The 25799-nt window shown below is 39.7% G+C and overlaps 1 protein-coding gene across 4 annotated transcripts in view; it reads right to left on the minus strand.

The window, feature by feature from the left end:
* Svil (supervillin) overlaps positions 1-15027 on the minus strand; it is an 82025-nt gene extending 66998 nt beyond the window's left edge. For 2 of the 4 annotated variants that reach the window (XM_090319092.1, XM_090319093.1), the window contains exons 1-5: positions 14938-15027; positions 12800-12857; positions 7758-7849; positions 696-753; positions 448-599 (exon numbers count right to left, since the gene is read on the minus strand). In XM_090319092.1, coding sequence (XP_090175218.1) covers positions 448-599; positions 696-753; positions 7758-7849; positions 12800-12857; positions 14938-14998 — 421 coding nt within the window. In that variant the 5' untranslated portion in view covers positions 14999-15027. Of the gene's footprint in view, positions 1-447; positions 600-695; positions 754-1902; positions 1933-7757; positions 7850-12799; positions 12858-14937 lie in introns of those variants that run through there. The other 2 variants (XM_090319090.1, XM_090319091.1) reach the window with 2 other exon arrangements.
* Positions 15028-25799: the final 10772 nt, after the last annotated feature.

Below are 25799 nucleotides of genomic sequence, written 5' to 3' on the forward strand. Positions count from 1 at the left end.
GAGATGTCTGGCTTTCAGTTATGTTTGGAAAGGTGACGATGAAATCCTTCTCAGTATAAGAAATGTATTTTTTGAGGGGGTAGCGGCTGGTACTGGGCTTGAACTCAAGACCTTGGCACTGTCCCCTGAGCTTTTTTGCTCAAGGTTGTTGCTCTACTACTTGAGCCACATCTCCACTTCCAGCTTTTTGGTGATTCATTGGAGATAAGTCTCATAGACTTTCTTGACAGAGTTGACTTCAAGTTGTGGTCCTCTGAGCTCAACCTCTTAGGAGCTAGGATTAGAGATATGAACCACCAGCATGCAGTATAACTAAGGTAATTTTTAAAAAGCACATGCATGCAATTTCTTGCTGTGAACATCTCCTTTTCCAACACCACTGGACTGGACTGGAATGGCAGTGGGTACATGCCAAGCAGCCTACTTGAGGGGGCAGGTCATGCTTACCAATGTGTGGGCTGGCAGGGTCGGTGGCACGCATGTATCTGGGTGTGTCTTCCTCCAGCAGGCGATGCGTCACCAGCCCTGTGCAGCTTTGCAAGAGGATGGGCTGGGTGTCATTTTCAATTCCTTCCAAGCGCCTGGCAATTCTTTCTTTTCTGTGAATACACCAAGAAAGGTATAGTGAATCCTCATGGGAATAATCAGGGCCGAGAGCCAAGTGAATAATGCTTTGCCATTCTTCAGTCCCTTACCTCTTCATTTCTAAAATCTCTTTCCTCTTTGGTTCAAAGATTTTTCTTAATTCTGCAACTAAAATGAAGGAAAAGACAAAAGGAAGTCCCAGGGTTAGGAATAATGTATTCACGAAGCCTATGGGGATGCGACTTTCACTTCTTTGCTTCCATACAATCGTAATGGTTAATACTGACCAACTTCCTGATAATTGAAGGCAAAAACCCAAATGAGTATGTGTACACACAGATGCCCACATGTATCACAGTTAGAACTGACAAGTACAGGTTCAAAAAGTAGCTTTACTTCACCTAGGGATGTCAAATGAGGCCTGACTTGTAAGATCTCCCTAGTACTTTTTTTTCTTTTTAGTTGTGCTAGAAACTAGAACTTGGCTTGGGCTCTGTCCCCAAGCTTCTTTTGCTTTACCACTTGAGCGCCATAGTTCCATTTCTTTTTTTTTTTGTAGTTTATTGGAGATAAAAGTGTCTTGGACTTAACTATTTGGGCTGGCTTCAAAAGTGCAATCCTTAGATCTCAGCCTCCTGAGCTACATTTACAAGCATGAGCTACCGACACTCATTTGTTTTTGCTTTGCTTTCAACAGAATTGCCAAGAGCTCCCTGTTTTGAACTTTGTTAGGTTTAACAACATTCTATGATTTTTTAAAAGAATTTTGGGTAGTACTGGGTATGAACTCAGTCTTATACTTAAGCACTATACCAATTGAGCCAAGTCACTCTTCCCTTTTGCTTTATTTTTTTCAGATAGAGTCTCATGTTTTTGCCTGGTGCTTGCCAGGCAAGATCTTCCTAACTCTGACTTCCATGTATATGTGATTATAGGTATTCATCATCAGGCCTGCCTTTATGTTACGCTTTCATTTTGGAAAACAATTACAAAAGGACAAACTAGTACTATGAAATCCAGAGGACCATCTACAATCTACCTTCATGAGCTCATGGCTATTCTTGTTTAATTCCCTCACTTCATTTAGCAGGAAATTCTAACTTTTGTTTTCTCCATATGATTTCAGTGGGTTGTATGACTGTTCTTGAGGAACTAAACCCTAAATTTAAACAAACCATTTTTCAGAAAGTTGGGGGGGTTGTCAACAGGGATATGACTGAAATGTCCAACATTTCTTTGGAGAAATGGACAAAATTGGAAGAGAATGCAGATCTCTTCTGCAATCCTCCTTCCCTGCATGGATTCATAACAGCTCACCTGAGAAGATCCCATTGGAGATTCAGGAAATGACAAAAGAGGGAGGAGAAGGGCTGGGTAGTTAGATCACCGAGGGCAACATCATTTTGAAGGAGAAACAAAAAAAAAGGAGGATATAAGTACAAATAATTTAATTAATTCATTTTTCTTTGCCATGGTGGGCCTTAGCACATGCTCTGCAAGTGTTCTACCACTGAGCTACATCTCATCTGCTGCCTGAATTTAATTTTCAACTACTTGAATTTCTTTTTTGTAAGGGGTCATTTTTAGCTACAAGGCACAACTACTCATTTATATATCAGTTGTTTGTAATTCCCTCTGTGTTAGAGACATGACTGGTTTTTGTTTATTTTTCAGAGGCAGCTGCCTTTCATCTATAGTGGAACTGGCTTTTGTTAAGGTAGGTGGCGCACATTCCTAGTCCTATCTACTCAAGAGGCTGAGGATTGTAGTTCAAAGCCAGCCTGGGCAGGGAAATCTGAGACTCTGACCTCCATTAAAATACTCAGAAAAAGTGCAGCACTGTGGCTCAAGTGGTAGAGCACTAGCTCTGAGTACAAAGAGCTCAGGGACAGTGTGCAGGTCCTGAGTTCAAGTACTAGGACATCAGTGGGTCATATGTGTAACCCTAACTACTCAGGAAGCTGAGATCTGAGAATTACCATTCAGTGCTAGTCCAAGAAGGCAAGTATGAGAGACTCATCTCCAATTAGCCAGCCAAAAGCTGGAAGTGGAGGTATGGCTCAGGTGGAAAAGCACCAACCTTGAGAGAAAAAGCCAAGTGAGAGCTTGAGGACTTGAGTACACACACACACACACACACACACACACACACACACACACACACCTTGTCCTGTTGCTTCCCCCAGAATCAGAGCAGTTGAAGTAAGCCAGCCTTGCACTGTTAGTCATGTTTCTATTTGGAAGACAAGGCTGTGATAATGAAGCATCTTGCCTGCAAGCCTGGAATGATAGGGCTTGGCTCAGAACATCTTCCCAGTTAACAGATTAGCTTGATTAAGGTGATAAAACTGTCATGGCCACTAGTACACATTTTACTTAATTATGTAAAGTCCCAAGAGGAAAATGAGGCCATATTTTTCACAAGATTTCTCTGTAAGTTATTGAAATATAATTCCAACAGATCTGAAAGGTATATTTAAATCCATGTTTCAACCCATAATTGAGACACACACAGGGATGAATTAACACCACCATCAGGCTTATATTTTCTTCCCCTAAATTATTTCAGCTGGGTGAATGAAAACAATACACAGAATGTAATATAACTTTCACTGGAAAAAGTCAAGATATATTTTTTTATTTGTTCTAACAAGAGACTGTTCAAAAGTCATGCATGCTTCTTTAATTTTTGATCAAGTTCATCTATAGAAATCATGTGACAAGACATTTTCAATAAGGATTCTAAGGAGTACAAACAAAACAAAACTAAGCTGTGCATTGGTGGCTCATGCCTGTAATCCTAGCTACTCAGGAGGCTGGGATCTGAGGATCTCAGTTAAAAGGCAGCAGGGGCACAAAAGTCTGTGAGGACTCTTATCTCCAATTAACCAGCAGAAACCCAGAAGTGACACGGTGGATCAAAATGGTAGAGCACTAACCTTGAGCTGAAGAGCTCAGGGGCAGTGTCCAGGCCCAGACTTCAAGCCCTACAACTGACAAAAAAAATAAAGAGCTAAGAAGGAAATTGCTTCCAGCCATTATTCATTTCTCATAGTCTACAGGGAAGGGAACACACAAAAGTCTCATCCCTGACAAAGCTTTACTATTTATTCCTACTGCTGTTACCACTCAGCTTCAGTATTCTGTGAGAATCAAGAGAAGATGAGAAGATCCACAAGGGTTGGAGCCATAGTTCATCACAGAAGCTGAACCTCAGCCTGGAGAGTGACAGCAAGCAGAGGGACGCAGACGGGGCATATTCTCCATCCCTTCAAGAATAGAGTGCTGGCAAGAGTAAACCATTCACTTCTACTAGTGGGAAGGAAAGGCTCTGGAGAACAATGAACAGACACTTCCCCTTTATTAGGGATTAATAAATAAGAGTCTCATGGTCTTTAGTGCCTGGGTCCTTAGATCTCAGCCTCCTGAGTAGCCACTGTGCCCTGTTAGTTTTCTGATATATAGACACATATTACAGTACTGGGGAAGGAACCTTGTGGGTATTAGTTAAATACTCTACTATTGAGCAACATCCTTAGCCTTACTGACAACCTTGATGGTTTCCTTTCAAAATTTGAAAATTTTAATGCAAAGCCTAACCAAGAGAAAATTTAAAGACACCCTTCAAAGGAAGCTAATATTTTACTACATTTGGTTTTCCTTCTCTCTTTTTTTTTCCTTTCCGTGAGTAGTTTCATGTTTCCAGAGTAAGTTGTGGCCATGAAGCTTGTTTATTTCAAGATTCTTCAGTATTTACTAAAAATTATTAATAAAATTGTTCACTAAAATTAGATTAAGGAGTCATGATTCAATTGACTGAATGCTACTTCCTAATTATAATTCATAAGTGGTTTAGGTTCAGTGATATTAGTCATTATATAATCCAGATACAAACAAGAATAGATAATCTAATTTCCATTATAATATGCAATGTTCTACTTTGCTTTCAAATACATTAGGATTTTTTGGGGGGATAGGGCTTGAACTCAGGGCCAAAGTACTCTCTCTCCCTTAGCTTTTTTGGCCAAGGCTAGCACTACCACTTGAGCCCCACTTCCACTTTCAGCTTTGTGCAATCTAAATGGAGATAGCAGTCTCAGATTTGTCTGCGCAGGCTGGCTTCAAACCTTAGTCCTCAGATCTCAGCCTCCTGAGTAGGTAAGATTGCAAGCACGGGTCACCAGAACTTGGCTACATTTAGATTTTATGCTTTTAGATGAGTCACATGTCATGGTATTTCCTGGGAAACATAGAAGCCATTGGTCAGTCGAGAAGAATTTCAGATAGAAGTTGATCGGTCCATTTTCAAATAAGGCCACTTAATTTATTTTTCCTTTTTCCCCCCAGTGTCAAGAACTACACTTAGATCTTTGTGCTTGCCAAACAAGTGCTAGTCCACTGAGCATAATCCCTGATCCCATGAGATTCCCTGTAATTAGTATATGTAACACCAACACTTGAGGCAATGTTTTTTTCTGCTGGATTACTTTTTAGGAAAATATCTTATCTTCAACTAGCTCTGAGGGGAGAGTGGCAAAGACATTGCTGAATTGGGTTCTCTAAACCTCAGCGCAGAAGGTCCTCCAAGGAAAAAGTAGTTCTTGGTTGAATTCTGCCCAAGCATGCCTCTCTCCTCTGTTATTTGACACCCTGAGAGCACAAGCCAGACCTGTCCCCAGGCCAGACAGGGCTTGGACTTCTCACAGGGGGAAAGCACTTGAAATCTCACTCTTGGATGGCAGCCACTAATGTAAAGACAAGCAGCTAATAAAATAAGTAATCACAAAACTCCAGGACTGAGGGGGAGGGGTGATGGCTGAAGCATGTGGGATTTCTTTATGGAATAATAAAAATGCTTAAATATTGATGGTAATGATGAATATCTAATTCTGGGTCTATACCAAAGGCCCATGAATTGTATACTTTAAGTGGATAAATTGCATGCTATGTGTATTATATTTGAACAGTCCTGTTAAGGATCATAATGCATTTGGCCCATTTCTAAATTCCAAAATGGAAAATCTTATCCCGTTATAACTTTTACACAGGTGAAAGTTTTTCATGCCTCGATTTCATGCTTGTGGACATATAGTTATAAGAAGTCCCCAAGAGAAAAGAGAATGATCATTTTTATGTTCCATTTCATGGGAGCAAGAGACTTCCGTTGAAGGAATGGAAAGAATCTTCTAGGAACTTGAAAACAAACATAAAACTCCAAGGCACTAAAACAATTATACTCAATTCTTTTTCAACATTATCTTGCTAAGAGCCAACAGACAAATGTACTAATCATAATTGTTAAAATGCAGTAACAGAGACTGCTGGGACTTCGTGAATTTTTCCAAATGTCCCTGGTCCAGAGGAGATAGCACAAAGACTTTATAAAATAAGACTTGGGATGAGGAAAAAAGAATGAACATTTGGGAAATTTTACTTTTGCCATTATGATAAACTTTATCATGAAACAGGTGCATGAACTTGCATCTTTTAAAATCCTACTATAGATAAAGTTCCAATAGGATATGTCTTAAGGAGCTTAAAATTCCATTCTTATCATTGTCCATGGTATTATTTACAAAAATAAAGCAAAAAAAAGAGATGGAAAATGGTCCCTTTAGCCTGGAAGAAATAAATTTTGAGCAATAGGATTGTTCCTAATCTGTCAACTCTCCCTCCCCTCCCCCCTCTCGCTCCCTCTCTCTTTGACTAGGGATTAAGTTTAGAGCCTCACAACTAGCTCTTTTGCTTTCCTTTGTCTTTCAGATACAATCTTGTAAATTTGCTTATATTCAGTCTTGAACCTCTATCCTTCCAAGTTGCTAGGATAACAGGTATGTGCCACTATGACTGGCCATATTTATTTATTTGTTTATTATACTCTGTTTTGGTCTTATTCAAAGATGTGAAACTCTATCGTTCCTAGTACATTGAATTTCTTTCATTTTTTATATATTTAATATAGACTAATTCAATAAACTATATATCTCAAAATTTGAAATTTTTAATGCAGTCTCCAACCAATAGAAAACTTTAAAGACATCTTTCAAGTTAATATTTTACTACATTTGGTTTTCTTTCCCTTTGTTTTCCACAAGTAGTTTTAGAATATGTTTCTAAACCATTTCTGAGTAAGAGAGAAACTATGAGAGCTTTCTTTCTCATGTGAAATCTTACCATTTTCCTTCTATTCTCCACATTATTCTTCTTGTCCCTTAGAGCAGCATAGAATAAGTCTGTATTTCAGGTGACAGCTTTCTATGAACTTAAACATGCTGTTTAAGTTTCATCCCCCCTTCTCCAGCCCAAATTCAATTGCATTTAGTTTCTATTAATAGAATATTTCTTCTGATCTAATTTCCTTTGCATTTGATTTATATTTTCCCTTCAGAGTAGAGAGAGAGAGAGAGAAAAAAAGCTGCCCATCTAGCAACCTATTTCTTTTAAGGACAGGTTACATTCTGTAAAGCCCACTGAGGATGAAGATATTATGTAACCTAAAGGATTGTTCTTATGCACTAAATGATCATTTTATTTCTGAATGATCATTTTTTGTGCTAGTGTTGGCAATTGTTAGGAACAAAGGCCCATTAACATTTTTTCACTTTAGTGGTGAAAGTACAGGGAGCCAGCTCTTAGCAGGTGGAAATATTTACTTGCATGTGCCCCTCTTAACAAGAACATCCATTTACCAATACCGTGATCATACTTACCTGGAAAAGGAAAGGATGACTGTGACTGAGACAGTGGTTACCAACTGGCTGTAGCCCAAGAGGAGTTCCAAAACATTAGGTGTAAAACACTTAGCACTGGGAAACAATCAGTGGCAGGGGTGAGGATGGGGTGGGGAGGGTAGAGAGCAGTCTCTAGAGGGAGTGATTGGTAGGGTCTGAGGAATCTCACTGCTCTTGGAGGAGGCTAAGGGGTGAGAGAGATTGTAGAATACTGACTATATTCTCTCTCCCTCTTTACTCAGCTTTCAGGGAAAACTAGTGGATACTTAATGGGAAGGAATAAATAGAAAGATGAGGGAATGAGAAAGTGACACAGTGACTGATGCTAATTCTTAGAGGAGCCAGGAACACAAAGGAGAGGGCTAAGAAGTGCTCAGTGCAACTCAAATTATACAGGCCACTTGTCCACATACTCTTTAGCCATTTAAAGAATGCTCTTACCTTTAGGAAGTGCAGCTAAAAACTTGGCATCGAATTGACTTTTGTGGTTAGAAAGCTGTTCTTTACTTTCAAGTGTGAACTCGTTCTGAAAGCTAAAAGGAATTCCATTAGCAAGATGATGGAGGTCAATTTAAGTCAAGATGCAGGATAGTAAGTGAAAAACCAACAAAAATCAGGACATCAAAACCATGCTACTCGCAAATATAATAAAATACATATATGGAGATCATAAATACAAAGTTATATTTTGGCAAGTATACTGGTCATGCTTTTTATTTTCATTTATGTTAATATTATATTTTTTGTGCAAATAAATGATGATATTAACCTCAGAGGCTGTACAAGGTAAGGGAACATTGCTGGGCCAGAGTCAAAGTCTCCCATTGTTCAGATTGAAAACTTTGTCTAGACCCCAGGATAGCTGTGAAGACTTGGTTAATCACCCAACCTCTGCATCCTACATGTTCTTTCTTTCTCAGAAAATCAGAAGCTTTTTGATCTATACACAGTCTTCTGGTGTTATAGTAAAGTAATAGAGACCTTCAAATAACCAAGAAATTGAGGTATGAATAAAAGTTATGAAAGGCTGGCATGGTGGTACATGCTTGTGATCTCAGCTATTTTAGAGGTGGATATAGGAAATTTGGTGTTGGTCCCAGGCAACAGTGAAAAACTCTTATCTGAAAGACAGACTAGAGTCAACAGAGCTGGACAAAAAGCACTTGTTTCCGCTCATGGTTTAAGAATTGTCCATCAAGGCCTACTTTATGCCACATGTAAGACTCCCTACACTAAAATTAACAGATAGGCATAAAAGCCAGGGTGTGCTGGTTCCTTATTTAACTCCACAGGAGGAACAGGTAAAATCAAAATGTCCAAGATGTCTGCGTACATGGCTCTACAGTGATGTATTCACTGTGAAGCTGGCTCTTCCCCCTTGTTAGGGTTTGGATAAGTGTCTCCCATAAAGTCCATATGAAAGAGATACCTAATGGGAGTTTCTTAGGTCATTGGTGGTTTGTCCATGAAGGAGTCTGTGGGACCAGAGGTTCTTCCTCTCAGTGTCTTCTGTAAGCTCAAAGCAAGGGACCCACCTGATCTTGAACTTGAACCTCCAGAACTATAAGCCCAAATGAACCTCCCTTGACTTGACTGGTGGCCCATGGCAGCTATTTCACTGCAGCAGTATGAAGCTGACTGATACACCACGTACCTATTTCTTCATTGTACCTCCACGAGTGTGGGTGGCACATTTCCATAGTGGCTGATTAAGAGACTGAGTAGTTGCTATGTGTGGTGTCTAAGAGAGCATAGAAGCAATCTATATTACACACGTAAATTAAATTTGAAGGATCTCTGCACATTTTAAATCATGGTGCACCATCTGGTCTTTGTAGAACTAAGCCCATCGGAAGTTCTGATTATTGCATATAAATGCAGTAGAGCTTATAGTTACAAATATATGACAGCCATGCATGTGTTCTACTAAAATACTGAGCATATTAAGTTTTATAAACCACATACTACAGTGATTTGAAGATCCCAGGGCACCTGCCTAGGCAGAAAGCTAGCCTTAGTACCAGAGTCTAAACCATAAATTATAAGACAGTGATGGTTATTTTCAGATGGATGATTTAATATATGCCTACAAAATAAATTCATGTAGAAATGAACCCTACTTACAGAATAATAGTAAGTAATGAAATGAATATTTAATTGATAATTTAAATATTCTGGTAATGTGTTGTGTTGTTGGCAGTGCTAAGGGCCTTACAGAACTTTTTAGAAAAGCACCTTATGTATACATATGTAGGAATTTGCAATTTGCCCTGGAATGTTTTTATGGATATATTTTACACAATTGATATGATAGCCAATGACAGAAATCATCAAAAATATTGAGAATGATAAGAAATGTGTTTCTAACATACCAGTAATAACCAACTTATCTCTCTCTACTTTCCTTCCATCATTTCTTCTTTTCCTCTCATCTCTACCTCCCTTCTTTTCTCACTTTTCTTAATAATACATTTTAGGGAAACCATCTCTTGGATCTTTGCTCTTCTTGCACACATGGATGCACTAGTAGTATATTTGCATATTTTACACAGAAATCTCTTTTAAACCTCACAAGTTCACATGCACAAGCCGTAACTCCGTAGCTGCCTATAATTCCTGTATCTATGGCCTCTCTCTCCCACTTCTGCTCACCACTGATCACTTCAGAGGAAACACAGAGAGAGGAAAAAAAAAACCAAGCAGACTGGATGGGAACCTAGGCTCTGGTTAAGGAGGTTGCTAGGGTATCAACACCAGAACCCACAGGTTTTTAAAAAGCATTACTACCCCTTGGGGCTTCCTACATCAAAGATGCACTAACCAATGGTAAAATACAGGCCAGACCTCTCAACCAAGAATTCTGGACCATTCATCAATTTACCCAAGAGTAACCCTGCCTTCCCACTCCCATACACTACCATTGCAGTAACATGAAGCTGACTGACACATCCACTTTTTCTTTTTTAGCTCATAACTTGAATCTTTTTCATTTTAGTTATATTTCCATTCAAGTTTCATGATTCTATCTGGAGCTGGCATCAGACTACAATCCTACTGTCTAAGTCTTCTGAGTACCTGGGATTCTCAGCAAGATGCTAATAGTGTCCAGTTTATTTGCTGAGATTGGCAGAAGGGGTCCTCACTTTTTGTCCAGGCTGGCCTCAAATCCTGATCAGTAGCTGGGATTTTTAGGCATATACTTTCACTTAAAGGTAGAATGAGTAGCTCCTGTCCTGTGGCAAATTTCCCCCAAAAAGCCTTCCTGTCACCTCTCTCTCCTCCTGTCTGAGTCTTCAGAGCTGTGGGGCCAAAGCCAGACCAGGCTCATGGGACTGACAACACAGAGCCTTGAGCTCACACGCTGAGGTCTGCTTTTCTTCCATCTCTGGGTTAACTCTGCATACTTGGGCCTCCTGTCCTACCTCCATCGAAAGTCTTAAGCCCGTAATTCCAGTATGAAGCCACCTCTGCATTTATAACTGAAATACATGTTACAGACCTAATTTTTGGATTAGAATGTTAAAATATTCTAGTATTGAGAATATCTTTTGTATTTTTATCTAGTTGCTTCTTTTATCTTCTCTGACATGATGCCCATGCTTTCTGACTCCTTTTCCACCCCTTTACCTTCCTATCTGGGATTCAATCATCTCAGGAGACCTTGCCCTCTGCTTCCAGGATGGATTTTTAAAAATTGTGTCCTATTAACCTAATTATATGCTTGGAAAGCCGGGAGGGGTTGTTAAATGGAGAGCAAAATGCTGTGCCAATAATGTCCACGAGTAAATTGCATGATAAGAGAGTGGGGGTGGGGCAAAGCCCTTTTATCTTTTTTTTCTTTTCTTTTCTGTCTTTTTTTTTTGGTATGTGTGGGGAGGAACTAGATTTCTTGTGTGGCCTGTCGGTCTTATATGGCTAGACATTTTACTTTTAGTAACATGGTGTCCTTTGGATAAGTGACAATGGAATAAAAGCCACATTCTTTGAATTGCTGTGTCCACAATATTCATATTTTTCCTATCCTCAATTAAGTAATGCTTTCTTCTCTTCCTTTTCTTTCCTTCCTTTTTCTTAACTACCGATTAGATCTATTGAAAGAACTAAGGTTCTTTTAAAACATGTCAGAGATTCAAAACATAAATGTGTCAAGCATCACATTTATGATTTCATCCATCAATGATAAGAAAATGTTTCTGATGACCCAGGTCACTGCCCAGCTATATTAAGCCAAAATAAAGAGTTGTAAGAACAACTCTTCAATTTTTAAATACAGGGTTGGGCTCTGCCTGATGAGGGCAAAAGTCAGACCAGTGTTTGTTGTAAGACTTCAAGTAATTTGTTATGTCACAGTACAGTAGGAACAAGCTAGGTAAAGTATAATGGGGCTGGGATTGTTGGATCTTTGTAGCACAGTGAAGCACAGGTTGAGACTCATGCCTAAGTATCTATGGATAGCTTTGTGCCTCCTCTTGAAAAATATCCAATGGTATTAGTGGTAATAACCTATAACGAAGCAGCTGAGGGGCAGCTTCTTGTATGGCACAGGCTATCACTTTTACACTGTCCACATGGATGAGGACAGGGCCTCAGAGTCTTAAAATATTAGGTAAATGAAATCATCCCATAATAACCTGTAGTCAAGGAAACTGAAGTGCAGACAGGTGAGGAGAAAAATGATAATACCAGGCTATAAGAGCTTCATTGACAGGTAGTTGAAGAGGGGGATGTGGAGAGGGAGGGAGGGAAGGAAGAGGATGAGTGGAAGGAAGAACTGATAGATAGGAGGGGTGGGTGAGCGAATGGGAGGAAGAAAGAGGGTGGGAGAAGATAAAGCAAGAGGGGCAAAGTGAGAGGAACAGACAGGAACAGAGAGGAAACAGAAATAAAGAGAGAAACAGAGAGAAAGAGTATAGAGACAGAAAGAGAGCACAAAGAGAGAGGGAGAGATGAACCCCTTTCTAAATGATCAAAAGCTCCCACACTTGATAGGCAGTTTGCAAAAGGACACCTCAAGTTTAGAGATAGGCATGAAAAAAGATAACTGTCCTTCCTAAATTAGCAATTAATTTCAAATGACTTAAACATTTCATGCACCAAATGATTCCCCCAAACATGAAATAAAAGAACTATTTACTACTGCCTGAGCCTGTTAAGCACACATGTACACACATTACATATATATTCACATATATATATTATATATATATATATATATGGAACCCAGAACCTTATATGTGCCAGCTATACACGAAATTTCCAAGCACACCCCCAGTTCCTGTTTCATATAGTCTAATGAGTAAGACTCATAAATTAAGAATTTAAGGGAACAAGAGAAGGCTGTGGTACAGCTTAGTGGGGGCATTTATGAGGTCCTAAGTTCAATCCCTAGCACTGCAGGGATTTAAACAGGAATTTAAGAGAATCATGTTAAAAGCCCGACAAATCTCCAAAATTTAAGATTCCTTGAGCAAAGGCCATTTTACCTTGGGACTTTTCTTTGATGTGGAAATCCAATGAAGCTTAAATTTTTCTTGTTAAAATCTAAGGGAAAAGAAATAACATAACATTAAAATACTTCCACAGTATGAAACATCTACTAGGAAAATATTTTTCAATCACTCTTTGAGTCAACCATTCCAAGAAAAAGAAAGGACCAACTTGACTAGAAGTCAGAATACTAAGAAAGAGTATTCAAATTTCTTTTTTCTGAAATTCAAATTTCTTATAAGCAAGTTTCGACTTATCTCTTTCTTAAAAGTAGCCATCATATTTCATGGGTTAACAATACTTTGACAGGCTGGGTACCAGTGGCTTATGCCTGTAACTCTAGTTACTCAGGAGGCTGGGATCTGAAAATTGTGAGTCAAAACCAATCCAGGCAGCAAAGTACATGAGACCAGTTAACCACCAAAAAGCTGGAAGTGGAGAAGTGGAGCTGTGCCTCAAGCGGTAGAATGATAGCCTTGAGCAAAATAGCTCAGGGATAATGCCTAGGACCTGAGTTCAATCCCTAGGCCTAGTATACAAATCAAACTACTTTGACATAGTTTGCTATGGTTTAAGAAACTTATGGCATTAACAATAACTCAAATACCTAAAAACAGAGCTATATGTTGAAGGGAAAAAAACAGAAAGGGGAAAAGTTAAGTAATTTTGGTCAAGGTCACCAGAAGTATTGAAAACCTTTTACTGGATGAATCTGAAATGCTTTTAAAAGAATGAAGAGGGGCTGGGAGTTTGGCTTAGGGGTAGAGTGCTTGCCTAGCATGCATGAAGACCTCGTTCGATTCCTCAGTACCACATACATAAAAAAAAAAAAAGCCAGAAGTGGTGCTGAGGCTCAAGTGGTGCTCTAGCCTTGAGAAAAAAAAAAAAATCCAAGGACAGTGCTCAGGACTGGAGCCCAAGTCTACAACTGGCAAAAAAAAAAAAAAAAAAAGAGTGAAGAGCTGGGGAGAGGCATGAAGAATTGAAGAATTAGAGCTGCCTCAGTTCTATCACTAAAATCCAAACAATAACAATGCATTACAAATACTCATTTGCTTTTAAGGTTAAGATATATTACTATGTAAAGATGGTGGTCACAGGTCCATTCAGGATCAATCCCCCTTCCTGTCCCCTCCCTCCCGCCCCCCGGAAGTAAACTGGTTAATCAAAAACAGGCCCACATTACCAGTCTCAGAGATAGAGAAACTGGTTTACAGATTTCGGCATGGTGTCCACTTGTGGACCCAGAAAACCTCAGGTATAATACCCACAGAAACTTCTTCCTCTATTGAAGTGCCTTTCACTGTTGAATATTTCCAGGCAGAAGCCTGAGGAATAAGAGGGTCAAGTGCTGACATATCTTTATATACATGCAAACATATCCATAACCCTAGAATTTGGAAATTCTAGCTAACTAAAAAAGCACAGTATAAAAAGAAAGATATTATACTGCTTAGATATCTAGGCTTTTCTTTCAAGTATGTATGCATATGTTAGTTATTTAAAGAAAGAGAATTCAGTTCTAAAAGATATCAAATATTAGAGAAGAATATTCTGGAATCCAAGACCTGAATCATTCCAGTGAATTTCTGACTGTATATTTGTGCTAAATTTCAAATCTAAAGAGATTAAAAAATAACCTGAGTGTCTCATTTCTGTACAAATGCCACACTGAGGATGTGAGATCATTCCATAAATTGAAAGCACGTACATTTGGTATAAGACAATGCACTGAAAAGAAATATTTTGTTCAAAACTATCTCTCATGAAGAGTTAATAATAAGAGGCTCAAACACTAATGTCTACTAGAAATAATTCCCAATATACAGCATTTGGTTTAGGCAAGATTTCTTAATGAAAAGGGCAACAACATATAAAGAATTGAACATGATAATTTAATTTGCAATTTTCCCTATGCAAACAATGAGTGGCAACATCCTTAACTTGCTAATAAAGAAAGAACCTTGTCAGCAACGAGAAGATAAGCTCATTTATAAAGTCGGATGTTCTAAGCATTTTTTTGAGAAAATTGCAGCTATCTAGACGTAGGAGAATGAGGCTAAAATGTAGAATTCCAAAGCGAATATATTATAGAATGAATATGTACATGCATTAAATATTTCTCTTGCCTTACCTGGTTTTTCAGAGAACATGAAAGCTCCCAAATAGCTGGAAACCCCCGGGCTTCTGAACATGATTGTACCTAAAAGCTTTGACTAAACAAACAGCCTGCTACAACTAATTCTCAACCAACAATGGCTTTGGTCTAGTCTAAGCAAAATTAGGTTGAGATTTTTCACAGCCCAGGCAACACAACTTGAGTTTATGGTAAACACAAAGCAAACAGCTTCAGGCTAAAATGAATCAAATCTCTTAATCAGATTACAAGCAGAAATCAGACCTGGAAATGCTGCATCAGAGTGAGTCCCAGAGATGGGACTTTTATTTCAGTGTCCCTGCTGAGCTATGGCTGAATTACAGTACAGCCTCTGCTGAGGACTCAGTACTAAACCCTACCCACTGTGAGGGAGTCAAAAAATAACCTCTCCTTCTACCTAACACCGAATACATAGGTACCAGTGGCTCACACTTGTAATAATAGCTACTCAGGAGGCTGAGATCTGAGGATTTAAGTTTGAAGCCAGCCTGGACAGAAATCTTATCTCCTATTAACTAGTAAAAAGCCAGACGTGGCACTTTGGGCCTGGGTTATAGATTACCAACTATGAAGGGAAAAAGCTAAGGGATAGTGCTGAGACCCTGAACTCAAGCCCCAGTACTGGAGGGATTATAGATGTCTGGCAACGAGTACATTTCCTTCTGAACTATACTGGCCCTTCCCTCATTCTCCCACAGTTTTCCTCCTTCCAACTCCCTTCCCCCTCCCAAGTTGTAAAGTTCATTTCCACCTTAGTGTCTAGTGAATATCACTGCTGAATTGGTTCACTGTTCTGTGCTATCCCTTCTTCTCCCCAAATCAAATAAACTTGTATACAAGACAAAGGGTAGTGGATAAAAAACAGTAACAGAAGGGAATAAATCAAAGAAAAAAGGTGTGTGTTGGGGGAAATAACCGCAACAGTACAATACAGTACAATTTCTTGGAGTTTATTTCAATAAGTATCAGCAGGACCATGTTCACTGCAGCACCGTTTACCATAACCAATATATGGAATCAACCCAGATGTCCTTCAAGGGACAAACGGATCAAGAAAATTGATACTGTATATAGACAATGATTTCTATGCTTTCACCAGTAAGAATGCCAATATATCATTTGTAAGAAAATGAACAGAAGACTTGGAAGAAATTTAGTATATTGCTATACTACTCAAAAACACATAGGCTGTGTGGTTTCCCTCATTTATAACAATTAGAATGTATCTATAAATCTACAAGTAAACCCAATGGAGAGTAAAAGACAAATAATTACACCTGGACATGATTAATTAAACAGCAGTCTAAACATCACACAGTGAGAACAAAGGAGGACATTATTAGGACAGGATTGCTAAGGCCTAATAGCTATGTGCATATGATCATAAAAGGATGCTTATCTAAAGGTTTCTTTTAAATTATTGTTAAGGAAAAAAAACTGTTTTAAATGGCCAGTCTAAAATTTCACTGTACTATTCAAAGAATCTGGACATTCTCTTGAAGTTAAAAGTAGAATATTACTAGAATCTTCCGTCTCATTTATTAATCATCATTAAGAACTGAACTAGCTTCCTTAAGCAAGTTGCTAGTGGCTCTTGTCTATAATCCTAGCTACTCAGGAGTATAAAAGCTGGAGGATCTCAAAGGCAGCCATGGCATAATAGTCCACGAGACTCCATCTCTAATTAACCAGGAAAAATCTGGACTGAAAGTGTGGCTCAAGTAATAGAGCACCAGCCATGAGCATGAAAGCCCGAGTGTGAGGCCCTGAATTTTTTCAAGCTTCAGTCTTTATAGTAAGAGAATAGTGGAGAGAAGAGCAAATGTGGGGCTGGGACTACAGGAGGAAGGCTACTGTCATGGTATGCCAGGGGGGTCATGATACATGGATGATGGCTGGCAGTGACCTGGATGACCCAAAGGTTCATCATTTGAAACCACAGAACCAGACCTCGGTAAATCAAAAACACTGGATCCTGTGCCCATATCTTTCATTCATCTACTAGACAAAAACGGGCAACACCTGAGACACACTGGTGGGCGTATCTGTATTCCTTGTGCCTGACTTAGAAAAGGAACTGTAAGTACTGGCTGAAAAGAATATTGATCAAGTAGACAGGTAGGCAGGTGGGAATGCCACTTCTAGTCTGAGATAAGCTCCTCACATTTGAGCAACTCTACTTGTTGAACAAGTACCAAAAGGAAAGCCTTGTCTTTCCTGAAATGGAAAGCGGCCGTGTGGCAAGTAAATAAATTGTGTGGAGGAAGAAATAGGGAGTCAGAGATTCACAGAGGGCATGTGGCATGGTAAAACAGGCAAGATGATTCCAGAGGTCCATGCACTCCAAGAGGAGAGATCCAGCACCTCATACATGAAGATGAGAAAACTGAGATTCAGCATGATCTAGGATTAATATCCAAGCAAGGATAAACCATTAACAATGTACTATGGATAGCAGAATAGCATCCTGACCAGAGGAAACAAAGCAGAGAAGGATGTGTGAAGTTAGATCAGAAAGAACTGAGACAGGGGTTAGAAGCCCTGGACAGGAGAATCAGCTACTATATCCCATCTGGATCCTGTGTCCACAAATACAGCCACAGGTTGAGAAGGTTCATGGCTTTGGGAAGTTCCTGACAAGACCAGGGCCATGTGGTTGTTGGGTCTGCTTACTGTTCTTTCTGAATAAAAATGAGATCACTCCCCTCTGCTACAAATGAGCTGAAATTTAAATGACAGTATACAGCAGGGTAAAATTTCCACTAACAGTTGTTTGAATATATCTTGCTGTCAGTGGTCCATACATCGCTAAAATTAACAAGTGCCATGGACATTTTAATGAACTCTTCTCTATAAGCTACAAAAGACAGCTGGGCTGAAATTCCAGGTTCCAGAGATATTTTTACAGCCTCATAAAGGAGGAAGCTGGATGCCAGGAGCAGCCATAAATGGTATTCTCATTTTCTTTGGTGAGTTTTCATGATGTGAATCAACTTAACAGTTGCCTGACATAGTGACCCCACCAGCAGGAGGCCCACTTAGTGCTTTCATTTCTCTTTTTATCACATTCTGAATTTTGGTTACTCACACATCCTATATTGCCTCCTCCTCCTCCTCCTCCTCCTCTTCCTCCTCCTCCTCTCTCCTCTCTCCTTCTTCTTCTGTATGACCAGGGGCTTGAACTCAGGGCCTAGGCAATGTCCCTGAGTTTTTGTGCCATAGTTCCACTTCAGCTTTTCTGGTGCTTAACTAGAAATGTGTCTCATAGACTTTTCTTCCCAGGTTGGCTTTGAATCACAATACTCAGATCTCAGCCTCCTGAGCAGCTAGCATTCTAAGTGTGAGCCACCAGCCTCTGGCTCCAGACTCCTTCATAGCCTCTGTTTCTCCTCCAGTGTTGTTAATAATTTTTTGGTGGGGTTTGGTCAGTAGGAATATTTGTACAAGTTTGTCAGTAAAAATTTGCATTGAATTACAACGTAAGGTAATGTAAAATAGGTCACACACGCAGAGATGAAAGAACAAATGTACTTTGAACAGTAAAATATATTACAATTCACGACGATTTCTTTATCGGCTGTGTTGGAAGCAGGCCAACTTTCCCATACCTCAGAATTCATTTCTGGAGCCAAAGTATAATTGTAAAGCTCTAAAAAGTGATATTAATGTCTGTAAAGTAAATATTCACATGAGTGGTGCTGTATTTGCAAGGAAAATGATCTCTAATCATTTTTATTTGGGGCTGATTTTGAATCTACCTAGTGGTTCTTGGGAAGAAAAATCTGGGTGACTTTTCTCAGAGTAAGGATAAAAAACAAACTCTGGTGCTATGTTTCAGATGTGTGAAACCTAACAGTACACTATATAGATAAGCATAATGCTTATCTATATAGACAAGGCCCTGGGTGTGATTCCCAGCAGAGCAGAGATGAAATACACAGAATAGGATAATATTTGGACCTAATTAAGGAATGGCATTCCAATACACGCTACAACACGAAGCTGAGGATGTTAGGCTAAGTATAACACACCAATCAGATATTGAATGATTTCACTTATCCAAGGCATTTGGAATAGTCAAATTCATAGAGTTGCCAGGAGCTGGGAAGAGGATAGAAGTGAGGGAGGAAATACAGTATCCTGGGGACAGTCTCATTTTGGGGGAGATAAAGACATTCTGAAGATAGATGCTGCTGATGGTTGCATGATTAAGTGAATCTAGTTTATTTACAACATTGAACCATGCAGTTAAAAATGGTCAGGATGATAAAGCCAGGTTTGTGTGGGGAGGGGTGAGGGGGCATGTGCATAATTTCAGCTTCTTAGGAGGCAAAGGATGGAGGATCAAAATCTAAAGCTAGTCTGAGGCCACTGAGGTAAAAAGTGTAAGGCTGTATTTGAACGACAAGAAAGCAACAACAAAAACCTCCAAGAAGGCGAAACACCTAAAGCCAAAAGGGTTAGGGATGTGTAGTTCAAGTGGTAGAGTGCTTGCCTGGCAAATATGAGGCCCCGAATTCATACCCCAGCATAGTCAATAAAAGGAAAAAAAGGCTAAGATGGTAAATGGTGTGACTATTTGTACAATAAAAAAAATACACTAAAGAGAAATCACAAGCTGACACAGAAGGCAGGCATGTGCTGAGCACCTAAGGAGGTACACCAGGAATGTTGGTTGGTAAGTTTGGTCCACAGTGGGTTCTTGATGAATACTGCCATATGTCTACTGTGTGAAACTTGCAGCTGTCTCCTGGAACAGCAACAGGTGCAGAAGGCTGCATTCTGGACATCCCAGGGGCCTCTCTGCCCAGTAACATCTTGTGCAGAAGGGAAGCGAGCTGATACCATTACCATTTCTCCGGGGGGTAGGGGATTAAGGAATGCTTCTGCCAGCTCCCATCATTCAATCCTCACCATTTGATGGCTTTCATATGCACAGAGTACAAGGGAACACCGAATCATATACGTGAATATTTTCTGTGTCTCTACAAGTCCAGAAAGCAGACAATAAATGTATCAGGCCATACCAGATAGATCATAGCTGTTCTGGAGCTGCACTTAAATGACTTGATGCAAAGAGCTGTGAATCATTTCTGGTTTGCTTGACTTCAGAATGGCATCTTAATGTTACTTAAAAGTAATAATGACAACTTCACTAATCGTCAGTATAAAACACCAAGTCAGCATCCTACATCTCCCCAAAATCTCCAATAATTTTCCACAGATGGCATTCACTAGTACCTAAAATTCAACCTTAGATCTCAGAACAGGTTCCTAGATTCTCAAAGAAGAACCAGTGTGATATCACACACTCACAGTGACACTTTTCAGGTGTCACAGGTACCTGGAAAGCTGACCTTGTGTTCACATAATAAATGGCATGGGAAGGTGTAATCATTTCTTGTACTACATCCCTACAGTATAAGGTTACCTTGTGGAGTAGGTGCATGATTGTATGCAGACATTAAGGCAATTTATATAAGGTACTTGAGTACCCTTAGGTTTGGGGGGGCTGTCTATCTGTCTTGGGGGTCCTGATCCTTGTAGAATAGGAGGTGACTATATTCACATCAGCTCCATAACCCATCTTTTCTGGCATAGCATTTGCTGAGCAGTTACTAGAGGTCAGACAGAGGACATGACAACACCAGAGATGCAGAGTTCTCTCCTGCAGTGACTTAAATGTCCACACAAGGACATCACCTAAGAAGTGAAGGATGTTATCATCAAGAACTTTTGCCAGCCAAATTATCTAGGGATGTTTTTTGAAGTGACCCTACTTCATCCTGTTATCCAAATAAATATTCTTATTCTCCCACACATTTATTATTCTCCCACATATTTATTATTGCTCCATTGTAGCTGTTCACATATTTCAGTAATTGAGAAGCTAAACATCATTGAATAAACCAGTACAATGTATTTGAATCAGTGACTGATTTTCTCTCTTCATTAAAAAAAAAAACCCCAAAACTTCAGCTGGAGGTGGGGGATGGGAGGAGGGGAGGGATAGGCGTAGCTCATTGGCAGAGAGTTTGTTAAGCATATACTAGCTCTGGGTTTTACCCCCAGCCTCCAACATAAAAGAAAACAATACCAAAAAAAAAGAAATACCTAACTATAAAAAGAGTAGTTATCCATTAGAATCAAATAATCTTTTATCATTAAAATTATATACATACTATTCTTCTTGTATGCTGGAAGACCCTGGGCTCTAGCCTCAGCATTGTAAAACAATAGGAAACCAAACCAAACCAAACAATTCCGACACAGTCTATAGTCCTTAGAGTAAGTCCTGGTACAGAATATGACAGTATGATCCACACAGTAGACAGAGTCCCAGTCAAGTGAGACAAAGTATGTGCTCTCCTCTGGGAAGTCACCTCCCCCTACAAACCTGTTTTCCAACCATACCATCACGAAAGTCTGCCAAGGAGAGGGCATATTCCTATCATCACCAGCTCTATAATTAATTGAACAGTACTAGGCCATGTCTCCAGGGTCCAGACTCTCCAGGTCCTTGCAGGACACGAGCCCACTCGACAGCAGGCCCTGCCAGTCTTCAGCCTGTCTCCAGCTGCCTGCCTCCTGGGTTACCTAATAAGGCCATCTGTTAGATGACTGGCTGGCTGGCTTATAGGTCACCCACTGTTTACTGTGCAAACTCCAGGCTGACAAGCAAAGCCAGAGTCTACCTTTTGGCAGACAAAGGGTTACCCTTTGCCAAAAAAAACTCTTAAAGGGCTGCACTATTTACATCATAATAGAAAACTTGCTTGGGCAGCCAGTAAAACTGGGTCTCAGTTTGTGGCATTAAAGAAAGCATCACTTCAGAGTGGCCTGGGGCTGCTGCAGAAGAGAAATTTTTCTTCCTACTTCTCTCAGTCTCCTCTTTGACTTCACCAGAAAATAAACAAAAAGCCCATCTTCAGAGGCACTTGTTTAGCATCCATCTGGCTTTCTGAGGCACTTTAACTTTAAAATAGCATTCTACTGTCTGCAAATAAATTGCTTGTCCCAGATGCTTGAAAGTGATTCACTAGGTCAGGTGCAGTGCACAAAGCAGCAATCGAGAAAATAAGCAACTGCCAGCCAGCAAAAATAAGTAAATAAATAAATAAAATAAACTTCTGCATTGTTAGCTATGGATGCCTCATGCTTGGTCTAACCAGGCTTAAACACAAACGTTCATTATTCTTATTCTATTAAGGTTAGAACTTAGTGACTCCTCTCCACCCCCACCCGCACCCCCACTCCAGGATGCTTGCTCTTCTATATAAGGCCAAGAAGGGATCCGTGAAGACAAACTGCAGCACATTTATCATCTCACCAATTTCCCCTAGCTTTCAGTCACGGGTCCCTCTGTCATTGAGCAGATATCCCACCCTCCAGCTCATGGGAAGTCAATGTGTCCCAAGGGAGTTTTAAACACACCAGCATTTCAAGTGTCAACCTGGTCTGCAGATGCACATGGAGAAAAACTAGAAGAAACTTATTAGTTCAGTGTGTGTGTGTGTGTGTGTGTGTGTGTGTGTGTGTGTGTGTGTGTGTGTGTATGAGAGGGGGGGGAGTACTGGGGCTTCAAATTCTGATCTGGGCACTTTCCTTTATTGTCCTTTAGGTATTACTCAAGGCTGCTGCTCTACCACTTGAGACACAGTTCTATTTCTAGTTTTTCAGTGATGAATTGGAGCAAAGAGTTCCATGGACTTTTCTTCTCTAGCTAGCTTTGAACCATGATCTTTTGAGTAGCTACGATTATAGGTGTGAGCCACTGGTGTTTGGCCTTGTAAGTCTTGCTAGAAGATCACATGTGTCACTCACATGTGTGACTATAGCAAGGAAAAAATGAACCTGACCCCTTTATTCTGTCTCCTTTTGCCTCCCTTATTGTTGGATCTGATGTTAACTATCTTACGCTAATGCATTAATCCTTCATAATTTCTTAGTAATGGGATGCGTAGTTCCAGGTCTTTATACAAAGCTTGTCCTTTACCCACTTGGGAATCAGTCTTTAAAAGGAGGGTTTTAAAAAGTGACACTATGACAGTCTATAATGTAATCTCAGCTACAGAGATAGAGGGAGGAAGGTAGAGGTAGAGGTAGGAAGATTGTGGTCCAAGGAAAGCCTGAACAAAAAAGCAAAGCATGAGACCTCACCCTTACACCCCCCCTCAAAAAAAAACTAAATAAGAAGCTTAAGTGGTAGAGCCCTTACCTCATAAGTGGGAAGACCTGACTTGAATCCTTAGCATTGCAAATAAAATAATAAAATAAATTAGGTTATGTCATCCCTAATTGTGCCAATATTTCTTTCCTTCACAGTATTGATGGTATTAGAATCAGCCTTATTGCCTGTAAATTAGGTTGAGTAAGGAAGACCCCCCCAGAACGGAAAAAAAGAAAAGAAAATTTTCCTCTTGCAGTGACTGGAACTCAACTCTCTCCGTTAACAATGAGGAGATTGGCACCATCTTCCATGGCATTCCCATGTAGAGCAAGGCCGTCTAACAGGTTCTCTGCACAAATCCACTCTTCAGCCCACAGGTGACGTTCAGGTGGCAGAATGAGAGTTCCGGCATTTCCCCAACATCAAAACCAAGCCATCTCTTTATCACATGCATTATTTGATCTTGAAATGATTAAGGACTAAATCGGGGGCTAGGCAAGGAGCCACGAGTACACAAGCCTACAGTGAATAAGTCTGGAGTTAGACCCTAGCACTCACTTGTCCTGCCCACTATCCCCCCGCCCCCACATTCTCAAAATAAATCCCTATGTGCTACCTCTTTATCTTATACTTTATTTTAAACCCCATTCATTGTCAGGCTATTTTTGTGTACATATTTTTAGCTTGGACACATGCTTGTTTTGTGTTAAGCTGAAAAGATGCAGATGTGTTTGTAAACTTTCTTTTAAAGGGTTGATTTAACTAACATCAAAGTTTGCCAGATTCAAAGTACCAACTTTATGTTGAAAATAATAATAATAAAAACGGATTCCTTACCTGCACTATGTCTCCTCCTAGTGGCAGAAAGAAATCAGTGCACTTTCTAAAGAATTTAACAAATACACAGAAACCCTGTGTAAAATCATTTTTGTTCAAAACAGCCCTAATAGCGCCATGATATAAAAGTTTAAAAAGTTACAAAATTAATTAAACAAATATTTATTTAACATCCTCTAGACCAACATCTAGTCTGGGGCTAGGGCTGTAAGACAAAATCCCTGACCACAAGGACTTACTTTTAGGTAATAAATAAATCAGAAGTAGAAGAGATTGTCTTGCATGGCCACAGAACATATGTTTGCCTGTGTAATGATGAGTTTAATGCATGTGGAATATTAAACATTCTGGGAATGGCAGGGATTGGTATCTGATTTCCCTTTTCAACTCTTGCCTATGCACATCCAGAACTCCCCATCCCATTCTCTCCTTGGAAAACACTTGTGAATGAAATGAGCATGATCCAAGGGATCCAAACCCAGGAGATCCAAACCAGGAGGCTGGGTCATCAGACAAACAAAAGGGCTTATGTAGTCTTCAAAGGTCCATATGAGAAGCTAAGCTCTTTATAGTTACAAAGTGCAGCAGAGTAATACATCTCTCCATAAAGATCGGTATAATATCTATAATAGTTTTGAATGTAAACATTAGAACTGTGTGAACATTTTATTCAGAATTATAGTAATCATGAACTCCTAAATTATGTAACATTCATCAAACTACTGTTCAGGACCTGGATCTAAAACCCCTGGGAAAGCTGGTCATTGTTGGCTACTCAGGAGGCTGAGATCTTAGGATCACAGTTCGAAGCCAGCCCAAGCAAGAACATCTGTGAGATCTTATCTTCAATTAACCAGTAAAAAGCAAGAAGTAGAGCTGTGGCTTAAGGGGTAGATGGGTAAAAATGATCGGAAAAGGCAAGTGGAAGCACAAGGCCTTGTGTTCAAGGCCCCGCCCCAACACACACGCACACCCCACTTTGAGAACTAAAAAATAATATGTTTTTCCAATGTATTAGGGGTTCTAAAATTAACCAAGATAGAAGACAAGAGAATCATGCCAACCTGAAGCACAGGCCTTGACTATGTGAAACTCCAAGCTGAGTGGATTCCGACCACTCTCAGGAAATCTAAGACTTTGGATTTAGGAGGAAACTGGTTTGGCACTGATTGATGAGGGTCCTTCATCCTGCAGCTTGTGTGTTCATGATACCTGAAGAGGTTTTGATGAACGGATGATACTATTATGTGTTTAATGTTTTGTGCACATCCTGTTTGCCAATGTGCTACCTCCATTTGGATATTCGATAAGAAAAGGGGCAAGTTGTTTTCCTAAAAGCATAGGTTTTCACAGAAGCTGCATGTGCATAGGTTCTCATTTCTGCTTAAAACCCTACCTAAACTGCCCAGGTAGAGTTCCATTTTTTGTTTCTAAGATCCTTCTGGGTAACTGGAGGCCTCCGTAATGAGATTTCAATGGTTAAGGGGACTCATATTGGTGTAGGAAGTGGAGACACTTCCATTTTTCTTTCTTTTCATTTTCTTTCTTTCTTCTTTTTCTGGTTTCTGAGTTTGAACTCAGAACCTCATATTCACTTGCTATTCTTACTCATAGCTGGCATTCTACCACTTGATCCATATCTCTAGTCCTGCTTTATTCTGTAGATGGAATCTTTGATTCTTTTCTTTTTGGAATGGCTGGCTTTGAACCATGATTCACCAGATTTCAATCTCCTGGGGATTACAGAAGTGAGGCACTGGTATCCGACTGGGGGAACATTTTGAAAGACATCATATGTGAGCTCAAAGAAAAGCAAGTATAAATAAATAGT

This window comes from Megascapheus bottae, chromosome 26, assembly GCF_031878675.1.
Source record: "Megascapheus bottae isolate mThoBot1 chromosome 26, mThoBot2.hap1, whole genome shotgun sequence".
Taxonomy (NCBI): domain Eukaryota; kingdom Metazoa; phylum Chordata; class Mammalia; order Rodentia; family Geomyidae; genus Megascapheus; species Megascapheus bottae.